The sequence below is a fragment of the Lontra canadensis genome, unplaced genomic scaffold, assembly GCF_010015895.1.
Source record: "Lontra canadensis isolate GAN:19392208 unplaced genomic scaffold, GSC_riverotter_1.0 scaffold72, whole genome shotgun sequence".
Lineage (NCBI taxonomy): Eukaryota > Metazoa > Chordata > Mammalia > Carnivora > Mustelidae > Lontra > Lontra canadensis.
The window spans coordinates 297,484-323,163 of record NW_022631066.1 but is presented as its reverse complement, the minus strand read 5'-3'; the positions used below and the strand labels follow the sequence as shown (position 1 = coordinate 323,163).

Here is a 25,680-nt window from a genome sequence, read left to right as displayed (position 1 = left end):
TTCTTAGTCTTCCCCCAGTGCCTCATCTTATCAAACATTAAGTTTGATTCAGAAATGTAGAATATAGAACAGCTGTGTATTCCCCTTCTTTCTGTGACCTTGACCCCTCAATTTTGGTTCCATTGGCAGTTTTCTGATGCCTGCACATAGGTAGGTAGGTTAGTTGGTTTCTTTCTCTCTTCTCTCCCTCCCTCCCTTCTTTTTCTTTCTTTCATTTTATCCAGATGTTTTAGTTGTTTTTGGTGGGAACTTTAGCCTGTTACAAGATAATATATCCTAGTTAGAAATTAAAGTCAGTTCCCTCCTCCCTTCGTTTTAGTAATATTTACTGGTACCTACTTAATGTCAAGCACTATGTTAGGAGCTGGGGATATTACAGTAAAGATTGTACCCACTATTCAGGTTAAAAAATAGATTGTCCCCAGTACTTCAGAAATGCCCTGTATATTCCTCCCTCATCCCATCCCAACAAAAGGTAACTATTATCCTGAATTTTATGTTATCACTCTGTTCTTTAGTTTCACCTATGAATATATCCTTAAACAGTACTTTATAAAAGTTTTACAAGTTTCTGAATGTTATAAAATCAAAATCATATTACATATATTCTTTTATTAATTTTTATTCTTAGTACAGAAATTTATATTTTAATTATGATTCTAGAAAAATATCTAAAGACGGAATGACTACTCAAAAAGAAACAAAAAAAATATATGAGGTTCTTTAGCTGTGAATAGGGCACAACACCATATAGCAACTCTAATTTTGCTCTTGTGCTTGTGGGAGCACTACTCGGAGAACTACAAATGACTTTATTCCTCTTTGTTACTGAAGCAAATAGCATACAGTGAAGCTCAGTAAACAAGTGCTAAATTAAGTCAAGAATGAAAAGAAAATCCCCAGGGTTATGAGCTGTGGCTACAGGAAACACAGGATGTTAAAGGTAGAACATAGGTGCTTCATAGTGAGTTTGGGGCTTAGGAGAGGGCAGTGTTTAATTTTTTTTAAGTGTTGATCATATTAAGAACTATTTGGTCAAGCCCAGTTTGGGGCTCTTTCTGTTAGGAGGGTCTGGAAAACTGGGCTTGTTCACTCAATGAGATATAATCCTGATATTTCCCTGAGTCAGTTTCAACCCCAACAAATCATCTCGCTGTGTGTCAGTGTGAAGTTTGTAGACTTGTAATATGTCTACACCAGATGCTGCATGTCCTCCTTTAGTTCTGTTTTGCCGGAGCTGGCTCTACAGAACACAACAAGCTTGTCAAAAATTAATAATAGAAAACAGTTTCTTTTTAAATTTTAACTGTATCATAAAGTAAAACATCCCCTCATGCCTCACCCCCTCCTCTGCCCCAGTTTATCATGCTTTCTAAACTAGATTCTGCCAGGTAATGAGTAATAGAGACAAAACATAGTTCTTTTCACCCTGGTGAAATACTGCATTATTTGTTATTCATGAGTTCTTGTTTTCTTGGGAGATTGTTTGATGAAATATGTGGGTGATGTGTACTCTATCATTGCTTGGAGGCCTTTTAGATTTCTTCAGCTAGAGTATTTTCCTTTTGTTTTTAATAAACTTGCAAATAGATGTGGAGAAGAGCCATGGGATGATAGCGTAATTAACCTGTTTTAGTACTGTATATCCCCAAACTCGCCCCCAAGTTAATGAATTCAACATTTTATAGTATTTCTTCACAAGTTACATAGAAGGAGTAAAAGGGGGGAAAAGCTGCTGTCTTTTAAAAATTATCTGGAAGACCCAGTTACTACTACATCTTGCCAGCATCAAGCCTTTTTCTTTGTGCCTCTGTGTTGTTGCCATCTGCTTTTTGAATAAGTTTCAGCATATTCAATACAACAGGAAATCCTTTCTGGAGTTAAGTAAGTCTTCTGTCCAAGCAGAGAAAAGTCATAGTTTTTGCCAATGAAGAGAAAGAGGTGACCGTCTGGACCACCATGAATGTCCTTGGTTTCAGTTGCTGGTCTTGCTGAGTTTAGTTTGGGATTAAGCATCTGTGAACTGGCCTCATGATTCTCCTGAGACCTAGAGGGGCTTCCGTTTCAGGAATTCAGGTAGAGAAGAGATACTTCATTTATATGCCCTGAAATGAAGATTCATTTTCTAAGATCTGAGCTAAAGAACTCTGCATTGGGAAGCAGAGGCTTGCTTTTAAAACTTATAACAGATATAAGAATTAACTGCGTGTCTTAAAATATATTTTATGTAAATATTTTTAAAATTAATAATTTTCACTTACCTGAAGCTAAATGATCCAGCAAACTGATCTATTTGAGTAACACCCCAAACCAAGAAAATGAAAAATAAATGTCTTAGAACAATCAACATAGATTCCAAAGTGACCAGGTGGTGACATCTATTCTTGTTTATAGAATGCATTACTATGTACCCATATTTTTTTGAGAGTAGTCATTAGTCTGAAGCCACACCCCTGGGGTGTCAGTTACTAGCTGTGTGGCTTTGGGTGTGCTACTTTAGTGGTCTGTGCCTCAATTTTTTTCACCTGTAAGATAGAGATAATAATAGAATTGATATAGGATTAAATGTGTTAACACTTGTGCAGGTATTAGAACAGTGTCTGGCATATGGTAAATACTCAGAAAATATTAACTATTATCTTATTTACTCTTTTAAAAATATTTATTTATTTGATTTGATTTTCTTAGATTTTTTTGTTGTTAGCATATATTGTATTATTTGTTTCAGGTGTACAGTTCTGTGATTCATCAGTCTTACATAATTCACAGTCTTCACCATAGCCCATACCCTCCCCAGTGTCCATCCCCCAGCCCCATCCTCCAGCAACCCTCACTTGGTTTCTTGAGATTAAGAGTCTCTTATGGTTCGTCTCCCTCTCTGGCTTCATCTTGTTTCATTTTTTCCTCTCTTCCCCTCTACCTTGTTTCTCATATCAGGGAGACCATATGATAATTTGTCTTTCTCTGATTGACTTATTTCGCTCCAGTTCCATCCACATCATTGCAAATGGCAAGATTTCATTTTTTGTTGGCTATATAATATTCATATATGTATACACACACACATACACTAACACACACACACATACACACATATATATATACACACATACATATATACATACCACTTCTTTTTTAGCCATTCATCTGTTGATGAACATCTAGGCATCTAGGCTTTTTCCATAGTTTGACTATTGTGGACATTGCTGCTATAAACATTTGGATGCATGTGCCCCTTCGGATCACTACATTTGTATCCTTAGGGTAAATACCCCATAGTGCGATTGCTGGGTCATAGGGTACCTCTATTTTCAAATTTTGAGGAACCTCCATGCTGTTTTCCAGAGTGGTTGCACCAGCTTGCATTCCCACCAACAGTGTAGGAGGGTTCCCCTTTCTTCGCAACCTCGCCAGCATCTGTCATTTCCTGACTTGTTAATTTTAGCCATTCTGACTGGTGTGAGGTGGTATCTCACTGTGGTTTTGATTTGTATTTCCCTGATGCTGAGAGATGTTGAGCACTTTTTCATGTGTCTGTTGGCCATCTGGATGTCTCCTTTACAGAAATGTCTGTTCATGTCTTCTGCCCATTTCTTGATTGGATTATTTGTTCTTTGGGTATTGAGTTTGATAAGTTCTTTATAGATTTTGGATACTAGCCCTTTATCTGATATGTCATTTGCAAATATCTTTTCCCATTCTGTCAGTTGTCTTTTGGTTTCGTTGACTGTTTCCTTTGCTGTGCAAAAGCTTTTGATCTTGATGAAGTCCCAATAGTTCATTTTTGCCCTCACTTCCCTTGCCTTTGGCGATGTATCTAGGAAAAATTTGCTGCAGCTGAGGTCGAAGAGGTTGCTGCCTGTGTTCTCAAGAATTTTGATGGATTCCTGTCTCACATTTAGGTCTCTCATACATTTTGGGTCTATTTTTGTGTATGGTGTAAGGAAGTGGTCCAGTTTCATTCTTCTGCATGTGGCTGTCCAATTTTCCCAGCACCATTTGTTGAAGAGACTCTCTTTTTTCCATTGGACATTCTTTCCTGCTTTGTCAAAGATTAGTTGACCATAGAGTTGAGGGTCCATTTCTGGGCTCTCTATTCTGTTCCACTGATCTATGTGCCTGTTTTTGTGTCAGTACCTTACTATCTTGATGATTATGGCTTTGTAGTAGAGCTTGAAGTCCAGAATTATGGTGCCACCAGCTTTGCTTTGCTTTTCTTTTTCAACATTTCTCTGGCTATTTGGGGTCTTTTCTGGTTCCATACAAATTTTAGGATTTTTTGTTTCATTTCTTTGAAAAAAAGTTGATGGTATTTTGATAGGGATTGCATTAAATGTGTAGATTGCTGTAGGTATCACAGACATTTTCACAATATTTTTTCTTCTAATCCATGAACATGGAATGTTTTTCCATTTCTTTGTCTTCCTCAATTTCTTTTGTGAGTATTATATAGTTTTCTGAGTTAGAGATTCTTTGCCTCTTTGGTTAGATTTATTTCTAGGTATCTTATGGTTTTTGGTGCAATTGTAAATAGGATCGACTCCTTAATTTCTCTTTCTTCTGTCTTATTGTTGGTGTATAGAAATGCAACTGACAGCTTTGTAATAGAGCTTGAAGTCCGGGATTGTGATGTCACCAACTTTGGCTTTCTTTTTCAATATTCCTTTGGCTATTCGAAGTCTTTTCTGGTTCCATATAAATTTTAGGATTATTTGTTCCATTTCTTTGAAAAAAAGGGATGGTACTTTGATAGGAATTGCATTAAATGTGTAGATTGCTTTAGGTAGCATAGACATTTTCACAATATTTATTCTTCCAATCCAGGAGCATGGAACATTTTTCCATTTCTTTGTGTCTTCCTCAATTTCTTTCATGAGTACTTTATAGTTTTCTGAGTATAGATTCTTAGCCTCTTTGGTTAGGTTTATTCTTAGGTATCTTATAGTTTTGGGTGAAATTGTAAATGGGATTGACTCCTTAATTTCTCTTTCTTCTGTCTTGTTGTTGGTGTAGAGAAATGCAACTGATTTCTGTGCATTGATTTTATATCCTGACACTTTACTGAATTCCTGTACAAGTTCAAGCAGTTTTGGAGTGGAGTCTTTTGGGTTTTCCACATATAGTATCATATCATTTGCAAAGAGTGATAGTTTGACTTCTTCTTTGCCGATTTGGATGCCTTTAATTTCCTTTTGTTGTCTGATTGCTGAGGCTAGGACTTCTAGTACTATGTTGAATAGCAGTGGTGATAACGGACATCCCTGCCGTGTTCCTGACCTTAGCGGAAAATCTTTCAGTTTTTCTCCATTGAGAATGATATTTGCGGTGGGTTTTTCATAGATGGCTTTGATAATATTGAGGTATGTGCCCTCTATCCCTACACTTTGAAGAGTTTTGATCAGGAAGGGATGCTGTACTTTGTCAGATGCTTTTTCAGCATCTATTGAGAGTATCATATGGTTCCTGTTCTTTCTTTTATTAATGTGTTGTATCACATTGATTGATTTGCGGATGTTGAACCAACCTTGCAGCCCTGGAATAAATCCCACTTGGTCGTGGTGAATAATCCTTTTAACGTACTGTTGAATCCTATTGGCTAGTATTTTGGTGAGAATTTTAGCATCTGTGTTCATCAAGGTTATTGGTCTGTAGTTCTCTTTTTTGATGGGATCCTTGTCCGGTTTGGGGATCAAGGTGATGCTAGCCTCATAAAATGAGTTTGGAAGTTTTCCTTCCATTTCTATTTTTTGGAACAGTTTCAGGAGAATAGGAGTTAGTTCTTCTTTAAATGTTTTGTAGAATTCCCCCAGGAAGCCGTCTGGCCCTGGGCTTTTGTTTGTTTGGAGATTTTTGATGACTGTTTCAATCTCCTTACTGGTTATGGGTCTGTTCAGGCTTTCTATTTCTTCCTGGTTCAGTTGTGGTAGTTTATATGTCTCTAGGAATTCATCCATTTCTTCCAGATTGTCAAATTTGTTGGCGTAGAGTTGCTCACAGTATGTTCTTATAATTGTCTGTATTTCTTTGGTGTTCATTGTGATCTCTCCTCTTTCATTCATGATTTTACTTATTTGGGTCCTTTCTCTTTTCTTTTTGATAAGTCTGGCCAGGGGTTTATCAATCTTATTAATTCTTTCAAAGAACCAGCTCCTAGTTTCGTTGATTTGTTCTATTGTTTTTTTGGTTTCTAGTTCACTGATTTCTGCTCTGATCTTTATGATTTCTCTTCTCCTGCTGGGTTTAGGGTTTCTTTCTTGTTCTTTCTCCAGCTCCTTTAGGTGTAGGGTTAGGTTGTGTACCTGAGACCTTTCTTGTTTCTTGAGGAAGGCTTGTACCGCTATATATTTTCCTCTCAGGACTGCCTTTGTTTTGTCCCACAGATTTTGAACCGTTGTGTTTTCATTATCATCTGTTTCCCATGAATTTTTTCAATTCTTTTTTAATTTCCTGGTTGACCCATTCATTCTTTAGAAGGATGCTATTTAGTCTCCATGTATTTGGGTTCTTTCCAAATTTCCTCTTGTGATTGAGTTCTAGCTTCAGAGTATTGTGGTCTGAAAATATGCAGGGAATGATCCCGATCTTTTGATACAGGTTGAGACCTGATTTAGGACCGAGGATGTGATCTATTCTGGAGAATGTTCCATGTGCACTAGAGAAGAATGTGTATTCTGTTGCTTTGGGATGAAATGTTCTGAATATATCTGTGATGTCCATCTGGTCCAATGTGTCATTTAAGGCCTTTATTTCCTTGTTGATCTTTTGCTTGGGTGATCTGTCCATTTCAGTGAGGGGAGTGTTGAAGTCCCCTACTATTACTGTATTATTGTCGATGTGTTTCTTTGATTTTGTTATTAATTGGTTTATATAGTTGGCTGCTCCCACGTTAGGGGCATAGATATTTAAAATTGTTAGATCTTCTTGTTGGACAGATCCTTTGAGTATGATATAGTGTCCTTCCTCATCTCTTATTATAGTCTTTGGCTTAAAATCTAGTTGATCTGATATAAGGATTGCCACTCTGCTTTCTTCTGATGTCCATTAGCATGGTAAATTCTTTTCCACCCCCTCACTTTGAATCTGGAGGTGTCTTTGGGTTTAAAATGGGTTTCTTGTAGGCAACATATAGATGGGTTTTGTTTTTTTATCCATTCTGATACCCTGTGTCTTTTGATTGGGGCATTTAGCCCGTTAACATTCAGGGTAACTATTGAGAGATATGAATTTAGTGCCATTGTATTGCCTGTAAGGTGACTGCTATTGTATATTGTCTCTGTTCCTTTCTGATCTACTACTTTTAGGGTCTCTCTTTGCTTAGATGACCCCTTTCAATATTTCCTGTAGAGCTGGTTTGGTGCTTGCAAATTCTTTCAGTTTTTGTTTGTCCTAGAAGCTTTTTATCTCTCCTTCTATTTTCAGTGATAGCCTAGATGGATATAGTATTCTTGGCTGCATGTTTTTCTCGTTTAGTGCTCTGAATATATCATGCCAGCTCTTTCTGGCCTGCCAGGTCTCTGTGGATAAGTCTGCTGCCAATCAAATGTTTTTACCATTGTATGTTACAGACTTCTTTTCTTGGGCTGCTTTCAGGATTTTCTCTTTGTCCCTAAGACTTGTAAATTTTACTATTAGGTGGCGGGGTGTGGACCTATTCTTATTGATTTTGAGGGGGTTCTCTGAACCTCCTAGATTTTGATGCTTGTTCCCTTTGCCATATTGGGGAAATTCTCTCCAATAATTCTCTCCAATATACCTTCTGCTCCCCTCTCTCTTTCTTCTTCTTCTGGAATCCCAATTATTCTAATGTTGTTTCGTCTTATGGTGTCACTTATCTCTCGAATTCTCCCCTCTTGGTCCAGTAGCTGTTACAAAGGTCTATTACAAAGCTGTCATCATCAAGACAGCATGGTACTGGCACAAAAACAGACACATAGATCAATGGAAAAGAATAGAGTGCCCAGAAATAGACCCTCAACTCTATGGTCAACTAATCTTTGACAAAGCAGGAAAGAATGTACAATTGAAAAAAGACAGCCTCTTCAATAAATGGTGTTGGGAAAATTGGACAGCCACATGCAGAAAAATGAAATTGGATCATTTCCTTACACCACACACGAAAATAGACTCAAAATGGATGAAGGACCTCAATGTGAGAAAGGAATCCATCAAAATCCTTGAGGAGAACACAGGCAGCAACCTCTTCTACCTCAACCGCAGCAACATCTTCCTAGGAACATCACCAAAGGCAAGGGAAGCAAGGGCAAAAATGAACTATTGGGATTTTATCAAGATCAAAAGCTTTTGCACAGCAAAGGAAACAGTAAACAAAACCAAAAGACAACTGACAGAATGGGAGAAGATATTTGCAAACGACGTATCAGATAAAGGGCTAGTGTCCAAAATCTATAAAGAACTTAGCAGACTCAACACCCAAAGAACAAATAATCCAATCAAGAAATGGGCAGAGGACATGAATAGACATTTCTACAAAGAAGACATCCAGATGGCCAACAGACACATGAAAAAGTGCTCCATATCACTCGGCATCAGGGAAATACAAATCAAAACCACAATGAGATATCACCTCACACCAGTCAGAATGGCTAAAATTAACAAGTCAGGAAATGACAGATGCTGGCGAGGATTCGGAGAAAGGGGAACCCTCCTACACTGTTGGTGGGAATGCAAGCTGGTGCAACCACTCTGGAAAACAGCATGGAGGTTCCTCAAAATGTTGAAAATAGAACTACCCTGAGACCCAGCAATTGCACTACTGGGTATTTACCCTAAAGATACAAATGTAATGATCCGAAGGGGCACGTGCACCCGAATGTTTATAGCAACAATGTCTACAATAGGCAAACTATGGAAAGAACCTAGATGTCCAACAACAGACGAATGGATAAAGAAGATGTGGCATATATACACAATGGAATACTATGCAGCCATCAAAAGAAATGAAATCTTGCCATTTGCGACGATGTGGATGGAACTAGAGGGTATCATGCTTAGCGAAGTAAGTCAATCGGAGAAAGATAATTATCATATGATCTCCCTCATTGAGGCCGAGGAGATGCAACATGGGGGGGTTAATGGGGTAGGAGAAGAATAAATGAAACAAGTTGGGATTGGGAGGGAGACAAACCATAAGTGACTCTTAATCTCACAAAACAAACTGAGGGTTGATGGGGGGGTGGGGTTATGGACATTGGAGGAGGGTATGTGCTATGGTAAATGCTGTGAAATGTGTAAACCTGGCGATTCACAGACCTGTACCCCTGGGGATAAAAATATATGTTTAAAAAAAAAAAATTTATTAAAAAAAATGTTGATAAAAAAAAAAAAGAAATGCAACTGATTTCTGTGCATTGATTTTATATCCCACCACTTTACCGAATTCCTGTATGAGTTCTAACAGTTTTGGGGTAGAGTCTTTTGGGTTTTCCACATAAAGTATGATATTATCTGCAAAGAGTGAGAATTTGACTTTTTCTTTGCTGATTTGGATGTCTTTTATTTCTTTTTGTTGTCTGATTGCTGAGGCTAGGACTTCTAGTACTATGTTGAATAGCAGTGGTGATAAGTGGACATCCCTGCCATGTTCCTGACCTTAGTGGAAAAGCTCTCAGTTTTTCCCCGTTGTGAATGATATTCACTGTGAGTTTTTCTTAGATGGCTTTCATGATATTGAGGTATATACCCTCTACCCCTGCACTGTAAAGAGTTTTAAACGGAAAAGATGCTGTACTTTGTAAATGCTTTTTCCACATCTATTGAGAGTATCATATGGTCCTTATTCTTTTATTAATGTAGTGTATCACATTGATTCATTTGTGGAGGTTGAACCAACCTTGCAGCCCAGGAATAAATCCCACTTGATCATGGTGACTAATCCTTTTAATGTACTTGTTGGATCCTATTGGCTAGTATTTTGGTGAGAATTTTTTTGCATCCGTGTTCATCAGGGTTATTGGTCTGTAATTCTCCTTTGTGATAGGGTCTTTGTCTGGTTTTGGGATCAAGGTAATGATGGTCTCATAAAATGAGTTTAGAAGTTTTCCTTCTATTTCTCTTTTTTGGAACAGTTTCCAGAGAATAGGTACTAATTCTTCTTTAAATGTTTGGTAGAATTCCCCTGGGAAGCCATCTGGCCCTGGGCTCTTGTTTGTTGGGAGATTTTTGATGACTGCTTCAATCTCCTTACTGGTTATGGGTCTGTTCTATTTTTTTTATTTTTATTTTTCTATTTCTTCCTGGTTCAGTTTTGATAGTTTATATGCCTCTAGGAATGCACTCCCTTTCTTCTGGATTTTCTCATTTGCTGGCATATAGTTGCTCATACTATGCTCTTGTAATTATTTGTATTTCTTCGGTGTTTGTTGTGATTTCTCCTCTTTCATTCATGATTTTATTAATTTGGGTCCCTTCTCTTTTCTTTTTGATAAGTCTGGCCAGGGGCTTATCAATCTCATTAATTCTTTCAAAGAACCAATTCCTAGTTTCGTTGATCTGTTCTATTGTTCTTTTGGTTTCTATTTCATTTATTTCTGTTCTGATCTTTATTATTTCTCTTCTGCTGCTGGGTTTAGGTTTTATTTGCTGTGCTTTCTCCAACTGCTTTAGGTGTAGGGTTAGTTTGTGTATTTGAGACCTTTCTTATTTCTTGAGAAAAGCTTGTATCGCTATATACTTTCCTCTTAGGATCTCCTTTGCTGCATCCCAAAGATTATGAAGAGTTGTGATTTCCTTTTCATTTGTTTCCATGAATTTTTTTGACTCTTCTTTAATTTACTGTTTGACCCATTGATTCTTTATTAGAATGCTACTTAACCTCCATGCATTGAGTTCTTTCCAACTTTCCTCTTGCGATTAAGTTCTAGTTTCAAGGCATTGTGGTTCCAAAACATGCAGGGAATGATTCCAGTCTTTTGATACAAGTTGAGACCTGATTTGTGACCCAGGATGTGATATCTTCTGGAGAATGTTCAGTGTGCACCAGAGAAAAATGTGTATTCTGTTGCTTTGGGATGGAATGTTCTGAATATTTCTATGAAGTCCATCTGCTCTAGTGTGGCACTTAAAGTCCTTATTTCCTTGTTGATCTTTTGCTTAGATGATCTATCCATTTCAGTGAGGGGGGTGCAAAAGTCCCCTACTATTATTGTATTATTGTTGATATGTTTCTTTGGTTTTGTTATTAATTGGCTTATATAATTGGCTGCTCCCATTTTAAGGGCATAAATATTTACAATTGTTAGATCTTCTTGTTCTGTAGACCCTTTAAGTATAATATAGTATCCTTCCTCATCTCTTTATTATAGGCTTTGGTTTAAAATCTAATTTTTCTGTTATAAGGATTGCCACCCCAGCCTTCTTTTGATGTTCATTAGCATGGTAAATGATTTTCCATCCCTTCACATTAAATCTGGAGGTGTCTTTGGGTCTAAAATAGGTCTGTTGCAGACAGCATATCAATGGATCTTGCTTTTTTATCCAAACTAATATCCTGTGTCTTTTGATTGGGGCATTTAGCCCATTTTCATTCAGGGTAACTATTGAAAGATATGAAGTTAGTGCTATTATATTGCCTATAAGGTGACCGTTACTATATATTTTCTCTCTTCCCGTCTGGTCTATGTTACTTTTAGGCTTTCTCTTTACTGAGAAGGTCCCTTTCGATATTTCTTGTAGCGCTGGTTTGGTGATCGCAAATTCTTTTAGTTTCTGTTTGTCCTGGAAGCTTTTTATCTCTCCTTCTATTTTCAGTGACAACCTCACTGGATATAGTATTCTTGGCTTCATATTTTTCTCATTTAGTGCCCTGAATATATCATGCCAGTCCTTTCTGGCCTTCCAGGTCTCTGTGGATAGGTCTGCTGCCAATCTAATGTTTCTACCTTTGTAGGTTACAGAGCTCTTGTCCTGAGCTGCTTTCAGGATTTTTTCTTTGTCTCTGAGATTTGTAAGTTTTAATATTAGATGTTGGGGTAGTGACCTATTTTTATTGATTGTGAGGGGGGTTCTTTGTGCTTTCTGGATTTCAATGCTTGTTTCCTTCCCTACATTAGGGAAGTTCTCTATTATAATTTACTCCAGTATACCTTCTGCCTCTGTCTTTTCTTCTTCTGGGATCCCGATTATTCTAATATTGTTTCACATTATGGTATCACTTATCTCTTGATTTCTTCCCTCATGACCAGTAGTTGTTTATCTCTATTTTTCTCAGTTTCTTTATTCTCCATCATTTGGTCTTCTATATCCCTAATTCTCTCTTCTGCCTCATTTATCCTAGCAGTTAGAGCCTCCATTTTTTATTGCACCTCATTAATAGACTTTTTGATTTTGACTGTGATCAGGTGGGTAAATAGAACAAAGTCATATGCTAGATTTAGGGTCTATTTTGCTTTGTTAGAAGAAACTCATCCCAGAATCTTAAAGAAAGAAATATATATGTATATATATAAATACAATGAAGGGATAGAATATGACTGTAAAAATGAAAATTTAAAAAGATTTTATGGGGAGGGTGGTTGCATTATGGACATTGGGGAAGGTATGTGATATGGTGAGTGCTGGGAAGTGTGTAAGCCTGACAATTCATAGACTTGTACCCCTGGGGCAGATGATACATTATATGTTAATAAAAATAATTTTAAGAAAGGAATTGATAAGAAGTTGGTTAAAAAAAGAAAGAAGAAAAATTTTTAAGAAAATAGAAAAAGAAAACAATAAGGAAACTTTTAAAGATTAACTTTGAAGACTAGGGAATCACAGAAAAAAAAGCCATGAATTCTATATGCTATATTCTTCTAGTGTTAGAGCTTGCAGTTCTCATTGCTCAGTAAACTTGATTTTTGCTGGATGTTCTTGCAGATCTTCTGGGGGAGGGGCCTGTTGCAGTGATTCTCAAATGTCTTTGCCCCAGGTGGAATTGTACCAGCCTTGACAGGGGCCAGGCTAAGTAATCTGCTCAGATTTGTTCTTGGTAGCTTTTGCTCCCTGAATATTCTCCTCACAGCTTAGGGGATGAGAATGAAAATAGTGGCCTCCCAATCTCTGCCCTAGAAGAGCTGAGAGCTCAGGGCCCCTCTCTTCAGTGAGCCCTCAGAGAAAGGCAGTCAATGACTCCCATGTCCCTGGTCTCTGGCCGCACTCTGTGCTCACCCAGCCTGTGACTAAGTATTTCTTTCTCTGGTGCACGACCTGTTTGTAGTTTCCAACCCAGCAGATTCCTACAGTGTGCTCCTGTGCTGCTTCCTTCAAGAGAGGGAGGGGAGTCTCCCCAGATCTTCCACTTGTTGGGTACTTGCTCAAAGAGTAGTGGCCCAACTGTGCCACAGATCATGGTTTATGGCAACCCCTAGCTGAGAGCCTACTCCTCAGCTCCATCTTTGCAGCCGGGTTCCCTGCTCTGATCCTTGGGAGCTCTGCCACTGTCAGGCACCCCCGGTTTTTCTGTGACCCTGAGGGTCCTAAGACCATACTGGCCCAGTGAGAGTTCCAGCCCCCACTTAGCCACCAGAGCAGTGTCCCTCCATGGAGCAGACTTCTAAAAGTTCCAATTTTGTTTTCTGCTGCTTTATCACTTGCTGGTAGCTAGCTGACAGAGGCTCCCTCCCCTCACCGCCTGTCTTACCATATATTGCTTTGGATTCACATCTCCGCACCTCCTACCTTCCAGAAGGTGGTCGCTTTTCTGTTCCTAGAGTTGCTACTATCCTTTTCTTCAGTCTCCTCTTGAGTTCATAGGTGTTCAGAATGGTTTGATAATTAACTAGCTGAATTCCTGGGACCAGATGAAATTTAGGTCTGCTACTCCTCTGCCACCTTGCTAAGCCCTCTCTATTTTATTTACTCTTACATTGTTATTTATTATTACGTATACTCTTGCTTGTCCTGCTTGGTGATCTAATTTCCATGTATACAGGCAATTATAACTATAAATTAGAAGGAAAAAGACAGTTCTAGCAGTACATCCATGTTTTACGTTTAAAAGATGACAACTGTTAGTTCAAAATAAAGAAGGAAAAAGGAAAAAAAAACAAAACAAAACAAAACCTAAGCATAAGAACTCAAAAAGTTCAGCAGTCTTGGCATTTATTATATGAGAAAATAGCAATAAAACTTCAATAGCTCCAGAGGGCATTGTTTTCTACCAAGTGTTCAAAGTAACGATTCTGACCAGGAAGAAAATGTTAAATTCTGTTCCTGGTGTTCAGTTTAGAGAAGCCAGAAAGTGTTTTGCATTTTAGGAAGATTCTAAAACAAAGTTTTAAAAAAAGTATTTGAAGACCCATTTCTAGAGAATTTTGAATTATATCAATTTTATTGTATTTGCATTTTATTTTGGTTCCTCCTTCAGGTCCAAATTAGTTTTTCTTTAGAATTATATGTAAATGTCATCCATAGGCACAAAGCATTATTTCCATTAAATGCCAAACATACCCAAGTTTAGCCTGTTTTTTTGCCATTGCATTGCTCAGTAGTACCTTCATACAGAATCTTCATGACTGTCAAGCTGGCCAGGTTTTTTTTGCAATTATATTCACCAGGAGTTGAAATGAATTATATGTCTTACCAATTATGTGTTGCAATACCATCTATAGAGTTTATGTATACATTGTCGAGAAAGGAAGACCATTTTGCTCTAAATTATTTTTCTAAAATTTTTGATTGTGGTTAAAAAAACATAACATGAAATTTATAATCTTAACCATTTTTAAGTGTACGGTTCAGTAGTTTGCTGTATTCATACTGTCATGTAACAGATTGAGATCATCTTGCAACGGGGAAATGCTATGTGTCCACTAAACAAGTCCTCATTTCCCCTTTCTTCAGTCTCTAGCATCCATCATTCTACTTTCTTTTTCTATAAATTTAATTACTGTAGTTCCCACATACAAGTGACATTATATGGTATTTGTCTTTGTGACTGGCTTATTTTACTTGGCATAATGTTCTCAAGGTCCATTCATGTTTTAGCATGTGACAAGATTTCCTTTTTTAAAAAATACTGAATAGTAATTCCATTGTATGCACATAGCACATTTTTTTATCTATTGATGAACTTTTGAGTTGCTTCTACTTCTTGGCTATTGTGAATAATGCTGCAGTGAACTGAGTATCAAATGTCTCTTTAAGACCTGCTTTAAGACTTTTGGATATAAACCTATATATAACCAGGACATCTGGATTATATAGCAGTTCTGTTTTTAATTTCTTGAGAAAACTCCATATTGTTTCCATAATGGCTGCCCTATTTTATATTCCCACAAAGAGTGCATAAGGATTCTAATTTCTCCACACCTTGCCAATATTTGTTATTTTGTTTTATTGATAGTGTCCATCCTAATGGGTATAAGCTGATAGCTCATTGTAGTTTTGGTTTGCATTTCTCTAATGATTTGTCATCACAGATCAAGCATCTTTTCGTATGTGTCTTAGCCATTTGTTTATCTCATTTGGAGAAATGAGACTCCAGATTTTTTCCTCATTTTTAAGTCAGGTGATTTGTTGTTGTTGTTATTGTTGTTGAATTGCAGTTTTAAATATTCTGGATGTTAACTCCCATCAGATATATTGTTTACAAATCTTTTCTCTCATTCTATAGGTTGACCTTCATATTGTTGATTCTTTCCTTTGATGCACAGATGATTTTAAATTTGATGTAGTCCCATTTGCCTATTTTTTGTTTTTCTTGCCTTTGTTTTTGATGTCATACCCAAGAAATCATTCCCAAATCCAATGTCATGAAGATTTTTCCCCTGTTTCCTTCTAGAAGTTTTATGGTTTTAGGCCCTATGTTTAGATTTTTAATCCATTTTGAGTTAATTCTTGTATATGTTTTAAGGTAATTAATTAAGGTAATTTAAATTCTTTTGCATATGGATATTCAGTGTTCCCAGCACGATTTGTTAAAGAGTTTGCCCTTTTTTCCCCATTGCATGGTACTGGCATCCTTGCAAATGTCATTTGATCATTATATATGAGGTTTATTTCTGGGGCCTCTATTCTTTGCCATTGGTCTATACATCTGCCATCATGCCAGTACCACACTATTTTGATTACTGTAGCTTTGTAAATATTTTTGAACTTAGAAAGTGTGAGACCTCCAAATTCTTCATTTCCAAGATTCCTTTGACTATTTGGGGTTCTAGAGATTACATACGATTTTTAGGATGGTTTTTCTGTTTCTGCCAAAAATGCTGTTGGGATTTTAATAACAATTGCATTGGGTAGCATTGGAATTCTGGCAATGTTAAGTTTTCCAATCCACAAACATAACTGTCAGTTTACATGTTTGTATCTTTAATTTTTTCAGCAACATTTTATAATTTTCAGTTTGGTTAAGTTTATTCCTAAGTATTTTATTCTTTTTGAAGCTATTATAAGTGGGATTGTTTTTTTAGATATCCTTTCTGGATTGTGATTATTTGTGTATAGAAACTTACCAATTTTTGTATGTTGATTTTATGTACTAGAACTTAGCTTAATATGATTATTAATTCTAACAGGTTTTTTTTTTTCTTTTATTGGCAAAATCTTTACGGCTTTTTACATGTAACATTATGTATTCTGCAAACACATAATTGTACTTCTTTCTTTCTTTTTTGAATGCCATTTATTTTTTTCATAATTACTTTGCCTAAGACTTCCAATAATGCTGAATGGAAGTGACACTGGCCTTGTCTTATTTCTGATCTTACAGGAATGTCTTTCAGCATTTCACCATTAGGCATAATGTTAGGTATAGGCTTTTCAAATATGGCCTTTCTTATGTTGAGATAGTTTCCCTCTATTCATAGTTTGTTGAGTGTTTTTACATAGTTTGTTGAGTGTTTTTACTGTGAAAATGTATTGAATTTTGTCAAATGCTTTTTCTAAATTACTTGAAGTAATCATGTAGTTTTTGTCCTTCATTTTGTCAGTATGGTGTATTATTGCATTGAATGATTTGTACATTGAATCATTGTTGCATTCCAGGAATAAGTCCCACTTAGTTATGGTGTATAGTCCTTTGAATATGTTGAAATTGGTTTGCAATTATTTTGTTGAAGATGTTCACATCAATATTAATCAGGAACATTGGTCTGTGGTTTTCTTTTCCTGTAGTATCTTTGTCTGATTTTGCTACCAGGAAAATGCTGGCTTCACAAAATGAGTTAGAAAGTATTTTCATTTCACATTTTTAGAACAGTTTGAGGAAAATTTAGTGTTAATTTTTCTTTGACTGTTTGGTAGAATTGTCCATTGATGCTTTCTGGTTCTGGGCTTTTTTCTCCATTGGGATGTTTTTTATTCAATCTTCTTACTAGTTATAAATCTGTCCAGAATTTTTGTTTCCTCATGACTCATACTTGATAGGCTGTATATTTCTAGGAATCTATTTTTCTCTAAATTCTTGACCTCTATCTCCTTCCATTTGGATCTGGATTACTCCCAGGAATGTAACTGACTGTAGGTTGTCAAGGCTCTCCTTGGCTATATCTCTGCTGCTGGCTTAGTAAGTATTGGCATTATAGGTTCATCGATGAGGGCATCCAGTCTTGTGAGTAGCTACTTCATTCACAGGGATGCCATAAGTCTTAATATAAGAAGCTTACTGTTTATAGAATGGTATCATGGAACAGCTACCTCCATGGAGGAAGAAGTACTGTTTTGTCCATTTCTAGCTTCTTGGATTTCTATGAAGATAAAGCAGAAAGGCTTAGGCTTGAATATCTAAAATGAATGAATGTCTTAAATATCTAAAATTAATATTTCAAGTGAATATTTTAAATGAACTTTAAATTAGAGTTAACTTCTGAAGACTTTTCCCTGTATTACGTGGGAATCTTTTAAAAATTCTAAATCTTAAAAATTATAGAAAACAGCTCCTCAGTCCAGATATGATGAACATTAGTTGAGTAGTCATCATACTTAATGTAGATTTTGAAAAACTAGTTTGAATACTAAACTAGTTGCCTAATCTTGAAAATGTATAAGTTTGGGAGGTGTGGCAGAATTAGAGTAGCTACAGAATGGTAATGGCAGATAGAGCAAGAAAGCATGGAAATTTGATTGCAAATTTATAATCATTAATAGAAAAATAAGCAAGATTACTTTTATACTTAGGCAAACCTATATAAGCAATAGTATATTGAGTTACATGCAGGTCCCACAATTTTGAAGTGCAGCAGGATGATATTTTTATTGATGTTAACTATTTTTTTTCTTTTCTTTGAAAATATAAGTTAATTTAAGAATAGAACAAGGGATTTGAGGTAACTAATAATTCATATTTCTGTGTTATCCATAATAAAATTGGGAAGATTTTTCTTTATGCTCAAGGGACTTTATATTTGGTCATATTTATCTGATCAACTAGGTTTTCTTTTTTTTAACCTTCATTTTTATCTCAAGTTTAGAGTTAGCTTGTAAAGAGATATTCTTATTCCCATAAACTTTCAATCTGCCTTAAACATTTAAAATTTTCAACTGCATTACTTTTGTATACTGTCATATTATCAGGGAATTTAATGCTGTTTTAAGAAATAGCATTAACCTCCAAATTCCAGTGAGGCAGAATATTTAGAGTATACTATTGTATTAACAGCATCTAAGACTTAGTCTACCTGGATAAATCTATGCTTTATGAATGTTTACTAAATGTAACTCACAAGAAATTTCACATTTTATGTCCATAGTATCACAATCTAGTTAATGAGATAATGATACCACACTGAATTACTCTTCTAAGTATCCTTTGTTGCTTCCTTTCTGCCTAATCTTTTAGCCCTAGAGTGTCTTGAGTCTCATCACTTTGGACCTCTGTCTTTTACAGCCTGTAGGCACTCCCTTAGTGATGTAGTCTTACCTGATTTCATGGCTTTACCTATCATCTTTGTGCAAATCAGTCCTAAATTATACAGCCCAGATATCTCTCCTAAACTCCCTAAAACTTTATCAGCCTGCCTGTTTGATATCTACAGTTAAATTTCACATAGGTAGTTCACACTTAATAATTACAAAACTGAACTTCTGCTCTTTCTTCCAAATCTTCTCCATCAGGAGACTTCCCTATGTCAATGGTGGCATCTCCAGTCTTAAGGTTGCTCAGACAAAAAAAAAACAGAATAAAATCACCCTATATTCTTCTCTTCCTCTTATACCCCATGTTTAACCTATTACAACATCTCTGTGTTTCTGCCTTGTTCAAAACTGTATATGAATTTGACTGTATTATTGGTCTTATAAATTAAAAAACTAAGGCTCAGAGAAGTTAAGAGAACATCCCAAGTTCACATACTAGTTAGTGATAAAGTCATAATTCAAGTCCCATTTTCTGACTGACCACAAACAATATGCTCTATTCATAATACTAGTGTTTTTGCAAAGTAAGTGTTACAATTGTTTTTAATTTACATAGTTCAGAAATATCATCTGACCTATTATATAACTGGATTTTTATAAATAATATGTTAATTCATTTAGGTTCTATAGGAATTTTCTGAACCCACAGCAGGCATTTCATAAATACTTGCCAACTCAGTTGAATTGATCGGTACTTATCTCTTCTTGTATGTTGCTCTGGGTCAGGAACTGTGTTTTTAATTGCAAGGTATAGTTTGATATAAATTGTGTGTTGGGTAAAAAAAAAAAAAAAGGCTGGGGTGGTTGCCAAATTAATGAAATAAAATATTCAAGGAGGTCTCTTAGAAACCACTTTGTTAAACACTTTTTTGTTATATCCATATGAATTTAGAACATGTATTAGCTCTTGGTACCTTATATATAAATACTTTTCTATTTCTTGGAGTTTTCATAGTATGTAATATTGATCTTGATACCAATCATTAAGCTTAGATTGTTGAGTTATTTGAATTATTTGAAGTTTTCTCTTCAGGGCTTCTGTATTAAGGAGACATTTTGTAACTGAAATCCATTAGATTGTAAGATTTTCTAACTGATTAGAATGGCAAAAAGTCAAAGGATTATCATCATGGTAGAGAGACAGCAGAAATGAAATTTCAGTGTTAACTGTATTCTTGAGACACTTCTATTTTATTGATGTATTATTTGTATTTTAGTAGAAGTTATTCCATGCTATATAATGAAAAGTAGCAGAAGTGAAGTATGTTAAGCCAAATTTGATGAGATTTAAGTGATATCTTTGAAAGAAGCCAAGATTAAGCTTTTGGGAGATATCTATTATATCTATTGATGTGACATATTTAGAAAGCTGGTCATTTTTTAAAAATTTATATACATATAGAACACTTATCTATGAAACAGATTTTAGGTAAAGAGCCCTTGGGATCATTATTTTATCTTAATTTTTCTCTTGCAAATTTTCACTTTAAAGTTTAATTGTTTTGTTGTTTTACCAATTTATGTTATTTTTATTCCAAGGATGAAAATTTGGTAAATATTTAATTCATAGAAACAATTTTCACATCCTGAATTCTATCCATCTACCTACCCACCTATCTACCTCCCTTTGCTGTGATAGAAATGTTTTACATGGAATCCTTCTTAAGCATTCTTACAGGCTTTGGAAATACCTCTTAAAGCAGTAGTATATCTGAGCATTAAATCCAAAAGCCATGCCTAAAAATTTACTCCCTATGGCAACCGAATGAGTTAAAGTTGTGGGTGCCTACAGCCATAATGGTGTGTATTTAGAAAGGAAACTCAGTTTGTGGTTTCTAAAAAAATGTCTGTTGACAAACAAATCTAAAATAAGAGTTCAAAGAAGAGATACTTTATTTCTGGAAAATGTGATAGTTCTGTTACCATTTGCAGTGATGTATATTTGTGGGTCTTTATACTGTGAAATAAACTGTGATCAACTCTACGCTGTCTTTTCTTTTTCATAGTGTATGCCAATTAAAGGCTTAGGATTCGTGCTTGGAGCCTATCAGTGCATTTGCAAAGCAGGATTCTATCATCCTCAAGACTTCTCAGTGAACAACTTTCAGAGTAAGTGTCCTTTGTTTCTCCACATAAATATGAGTACTCCGCACATAATACACACCATTATTAATTATTCAGATTTTCTTTTACCCTTGTTGGAGCTATTTGTTTCAGTCCCCACTGGTTTGACATTCTTCCATCTCTTAATGAGTTTTTGTTTTGGGTTTGTCATCTACTGTGCCCTGGAGTACCACAAAATAATGTGTTTATTTTAAGTATGTTTTAGTTTTCAGTACATTTCCTGAAAATGATGATAATTATGCAGTAAGATCAGTTGGGATTCTGTTGTTGAGAGCTGTTGCTATAGAAAGTTCTTAAACCCAATTTTGATAGTTTGTTTACTTTATTTATTAATTTGTTTATGTACTAGTTTTCTATACTGCATAAACTGGCACAGAGTTAACAGTTTAAAGAACACAAATTTATTACCACACAGTTTTCATTGGTTATCTTTCCAGTCAGAGGTTAGCTTAGCCACCTGAATCACCAGGCTAAAATTGAGGTGTCATCTGAGTTGTAATCTGATCCGAGGCCCAGGGTCTTCTTCCAAGCCCATTCAGATCACTATCTTGCAGGGCCCCCCACTTTTTTTTTTTTTTTTTTGCTAGATTTTCGTCAGCCTAGGTTTACTCTCAGCTCCTAAGAGTTCCTTAAGGCCTGTCCATGTGACCTTCTTCTTACCACATTGCAGCTCACCCTCTTCAAGGCTTGCAAAACAGTTTTCTCACTGTGCTCAGACTGAATCATTTATAACATAAAATAATCATGAGTGAGTGACCCATCATTTTGCTAGGTAAGATAATCTAATGAAAAGAAAGACTATCTCATCATATTTACATGTCCACTGACATTCTAGAGGAGGGGATTATACAGGGTGTGTACTCCAAAATCAAAACTTGGTCATCTGCTATTTTGTTCCTACTCCAGAAAATGTCGGTGTTATAATTTGAATTTTGACTTTTTACTTTATCTCTAGAGAATGCAGTGTTACCACACTGGCTAGTAGCTGGCTATTAGACATAAAGAAGGAGTGTAGTGATAAAAAAGGGTATTTACATAGGAAGTTAGGGTTTGGGGTTACTAAAACTGAGGTACAGGTATCTTTTAGAGAGCACAGATCTTTGCAAGCCTTATTATTGGTCTGAATAGGAATTTGCATTTCTATTGGGCATAATTCAAAGGGTACCTTGAGATTGAGACTGATTTCTTCCTCTGGGAATTTTGGTAGACATTTGTAGATTTCATTTTGTTTTGTTTTCTCCTGGAAAACATTATTCTTGGTACTGAATCAGTTTACATTTAATATATAGGCTCTGGAGATGAGTAACATTTTGCTCTCTTCTCCATTGTATAGTTCAGTACTCAGCCCCTGTTCTGATTAATAGTTACAGGTATAATTCTAAGATGGCCTCCAAGCTTCTGTTCCCACAGGCTCTGTCCAATACTTTCTCTTAAGTGTGGGTGGGATCTGGAAATACAGAGAGGTAGTCACTCCATGCTTAGGCTATATTATTATTGTTGTTGTTGTTATTATTATTATTATTATTTGGGGGGGAGTTATATTATATTGTAAAGGTGTTGGTAGTCAGCTATGTGATTACGTTGCATTAAATAAGATTCCCTCCCAGCATAGCCAACGGAAGAGAGATTCTAGTGCCTGCCTTGAAGAAGTAAACTACCTTGTTGTGAGAGGGCCACGTGTCTAAATCCCGAGTGCAGCCCCTAAGAGCTGAGAGTGAAACTCATGGGCAGCAACCAAGAAAATGTGGACCTCAGTTCTACAACTTCAAGCAGTTCAATTTTTCTAAAAGCCTGACTAGACATGGAGGAGGATCCTCAGCTCCAGATGAGAATACAGCCAGACCAAAACCTTGATTTCAGTCCAGGGAGACCCCGAGCACAGAGCCCAGTTATGTGGTGCCCACACTTCTGATCAACAGAAGCTGGGGAATAATGAATAGGTACTTTAAGTCCCCAGATTTCCAGTAATTTGTTATATAGCCATAGAAACTAATACAACAACAGGGACAATAACCTGTTTTCAGGGTAGATCCGCTTTTCCTGGTATCTGTGTGTACCAAACCATGGCAATACCAGAGCTGCTTTGGCATTCTTCACATTTACGGTCCAGACATAACAGATGATTCAACACTGAAGAATTAAGGGAATAGGTTTTAGCTTATGTTCTGTGAAGGTATTTTGTATCTGGTTTACCCACATTTGTTCTCAGCTCCCACTATGTGACTGAAATAAAACATCTAAATATTTTAGAACCAGAGAATGACTATGCCATTTGCTTATAACACCACCAGGAGAAACTAGTTAACCTTTAACAACTTATCTTTATTTAATTTGCACACTCCTACTTTCTTCCTTATTTTAAAAGCCAGCGTTTTTCACTGGACCTACTTTCCCTAAGAAAAGGCAGCTTCTCTGTGAAAACCTAACTCCTGTGTTGTACACACTGAAGCCATGGAAAAGAGGCCACAGTTTTTAAAAGATGATCTATATTTAGACATTAGCTGTGATTCAGCTTTGACCTCAGCACATACTTAACCAGACCTGACCTTCCTCAATGACAGAGCAGAAAGCTAGCTACATGTTATAATTTGAAGTCAGTAAAGTGTGCTTTGACCAAAACTGTCTTTCCTGGTGGCCTTGTCCGGTTGCAGGAAAATCTATTATTATTCACTCCTTGCCCTAAAGAAAGAATACAGTGATCTGACCAAGAATGCAGGTTCTAACTTACCAGGGTAATCAACTGAGGACTATCCAAACATTTTTTTTTTTTTGTATTCCTGGTTATTATTAAAACAGGTACTACTTATCTCCGTGTTTTAATATATTCAGTCTTTTAATCGTAGTATCCAGGCAGCTCGTATTGACAGTTGTTTTCTCATGTTCTTAAGGCGCTACCCTTGACTTAAGGAATGACTGTGTGTAGGTCTGGAACGAAGGGTAGAGAAGGCATTGAAGACGGCCATTTTGGGGGTCTTCTTGTGTGATATGCAATAGGAGATAATGAGATAACATATGTGAACCTGCAAGCATAGTCCATGGCATGTCATGTGTTCGCAGGTGTAGTGAGTGATAAACGTCAGTGACGTGTGTAGAGACAATCCTTAAACATCATTTGTCATTAGCACTTTACCTCACATTTTATCATATTGACCGATTTTTTAAGACTAGAACTTTCGAGAGTAAATTTGACATGGATGGGGACAGCAGAAGCATAACAACCAGTGCTGCATTGCAAAGGGCAGGGGGAAAAATCCCTGGGAGCTAGAGGCAACAGGAGGAAATTCATGGCCTGATCCAGAGAGTAGGATACAGAAAACAGCAAAGAATGTATCTCACTTACTTTACAGTTGTACATCTAAAACAAAATCTGAAATCCCCATGTCTGTTATTGTCATGTTATTGCATTTGGAGAGAAGAGCTGAGATACAGTGCTGACATCTTAGAGAAAATGTAAATGTGACTTAAAAATCCTGTTAAACTATGAAGCGATTTAAAATCTTTATTCAGACTAAGACCCACAGTAAACAAAGAGCTTGTAAAGACCAACAAGGCTATGTTTAAGTGACATGATTTTAAATTGTGCTGACAGCCCAGAGACTGTGTTCTAGGCATCTCTCATGAAACTGGTGGTCATATGTGAACTAATAGCATCTGACATCTGGATGGTAGCGGGATTTCAGAATAACCAAGTACTGATGTCTAACTGTCTCCTCAAATCCAGGCTGTTCACTTCCAGGTTGATGAAAAAGAAGCTTATGACATGCTCATGTCTCTCAAATCCATCTATCTTAATATGAATTCTGTCTTGAGTGAAACCTCTTTTCTCTTTTCGGTAGATACATTCCCAGCCTTTCAGTCTTACTCCTCTTGTCTTTTGGATTGACTTTGGCTCGTGTACCTTTCCAAAAAAACCTAATTACAAATGACCCAAACAGGGACCAAAACAGTCCTTGTTTTGGCAACTCTGGTGCTAATGATGGGAGAAGGCAGAAGACAAGAATGTAGAGATTTTAAAAAGGTATTATCTTGGGGAAAAAGAAAAAGAAGCTCTTTGAAAGCAGGTACAATATAGGGATGCTGAACTCTAAGCAAATTGTTAAGCAAGGCTAACCTTTCTGGAATAAGTTTATCCCCCTTTTTCATGGCCGGTGGGCTGGAGATACTTGGCTTTCTGCAGACTAGGTACCAACCCCAAATTTAGAACATGTTAAGAGAGCGCGAACATCACAGTCTGATTATCAGCATTACCACTTTTGCTGTTGGTCCGACTTCAGCCTTGGGATCTGATTCACTTTGCTGTATTACAATTAGTCCTGATCAGTTTTTTTCCAGTTGTAGTAGCGCAATTACTCATCTAGCTGTGCTTTTGTTTTTGCCTCCTTCATTTGCCTAGTTTTCAGTTTTCATGTCTTCCTTCGTTAGTCCTGCTCATAGTGAATGAAGTTGTCACTCAATGTGTCTGGAAGATGGGGTGAGTTGCCGGTGGGAGGGTTTCCAGAGCTGTCCACATTCTTGGACTCTCAACTATCTCATTTAATCTGTCAGTCATTGGTTATGTTCTTTCCAAATGTTGGCACATACTCCATACCATGTTGGACTTCCCTGGTTGTTTAATTTCTACCAGAGTTGAATTTCTATCACAGTTAAGCACAGTAATTAAGAACATAGGCGCCTGGGTGGCTCAGTGGGTTAAAGCCTTTGCCT

The 25,680-nt window shown here is 36.5% G+C and overlaps 1 protein-coding gene across 1 annotated transcript in view; it reads left to right on the top strand.

Annotated features, from left to right (window-relative positions):
* GPR158 (G protein-coupled receptor 158) overlaps window positions 1-25,680 on the top strand; it is a 403,983-nt gene that overhangs the window by 175,571 nt on the left and 202,732 nt on the right. Inside the window, exon 3 of the mRNA XM_032880798.1 lies at window positions 20,859-20,961. Within this exon, the coding sequence (XP_032736689.1) occupies window positions 20,859-20,961 (103 nt within the window). The remainder of the gene's footprint in view (window positions 1-20,858; window positions 20,962-25,680) is intronic.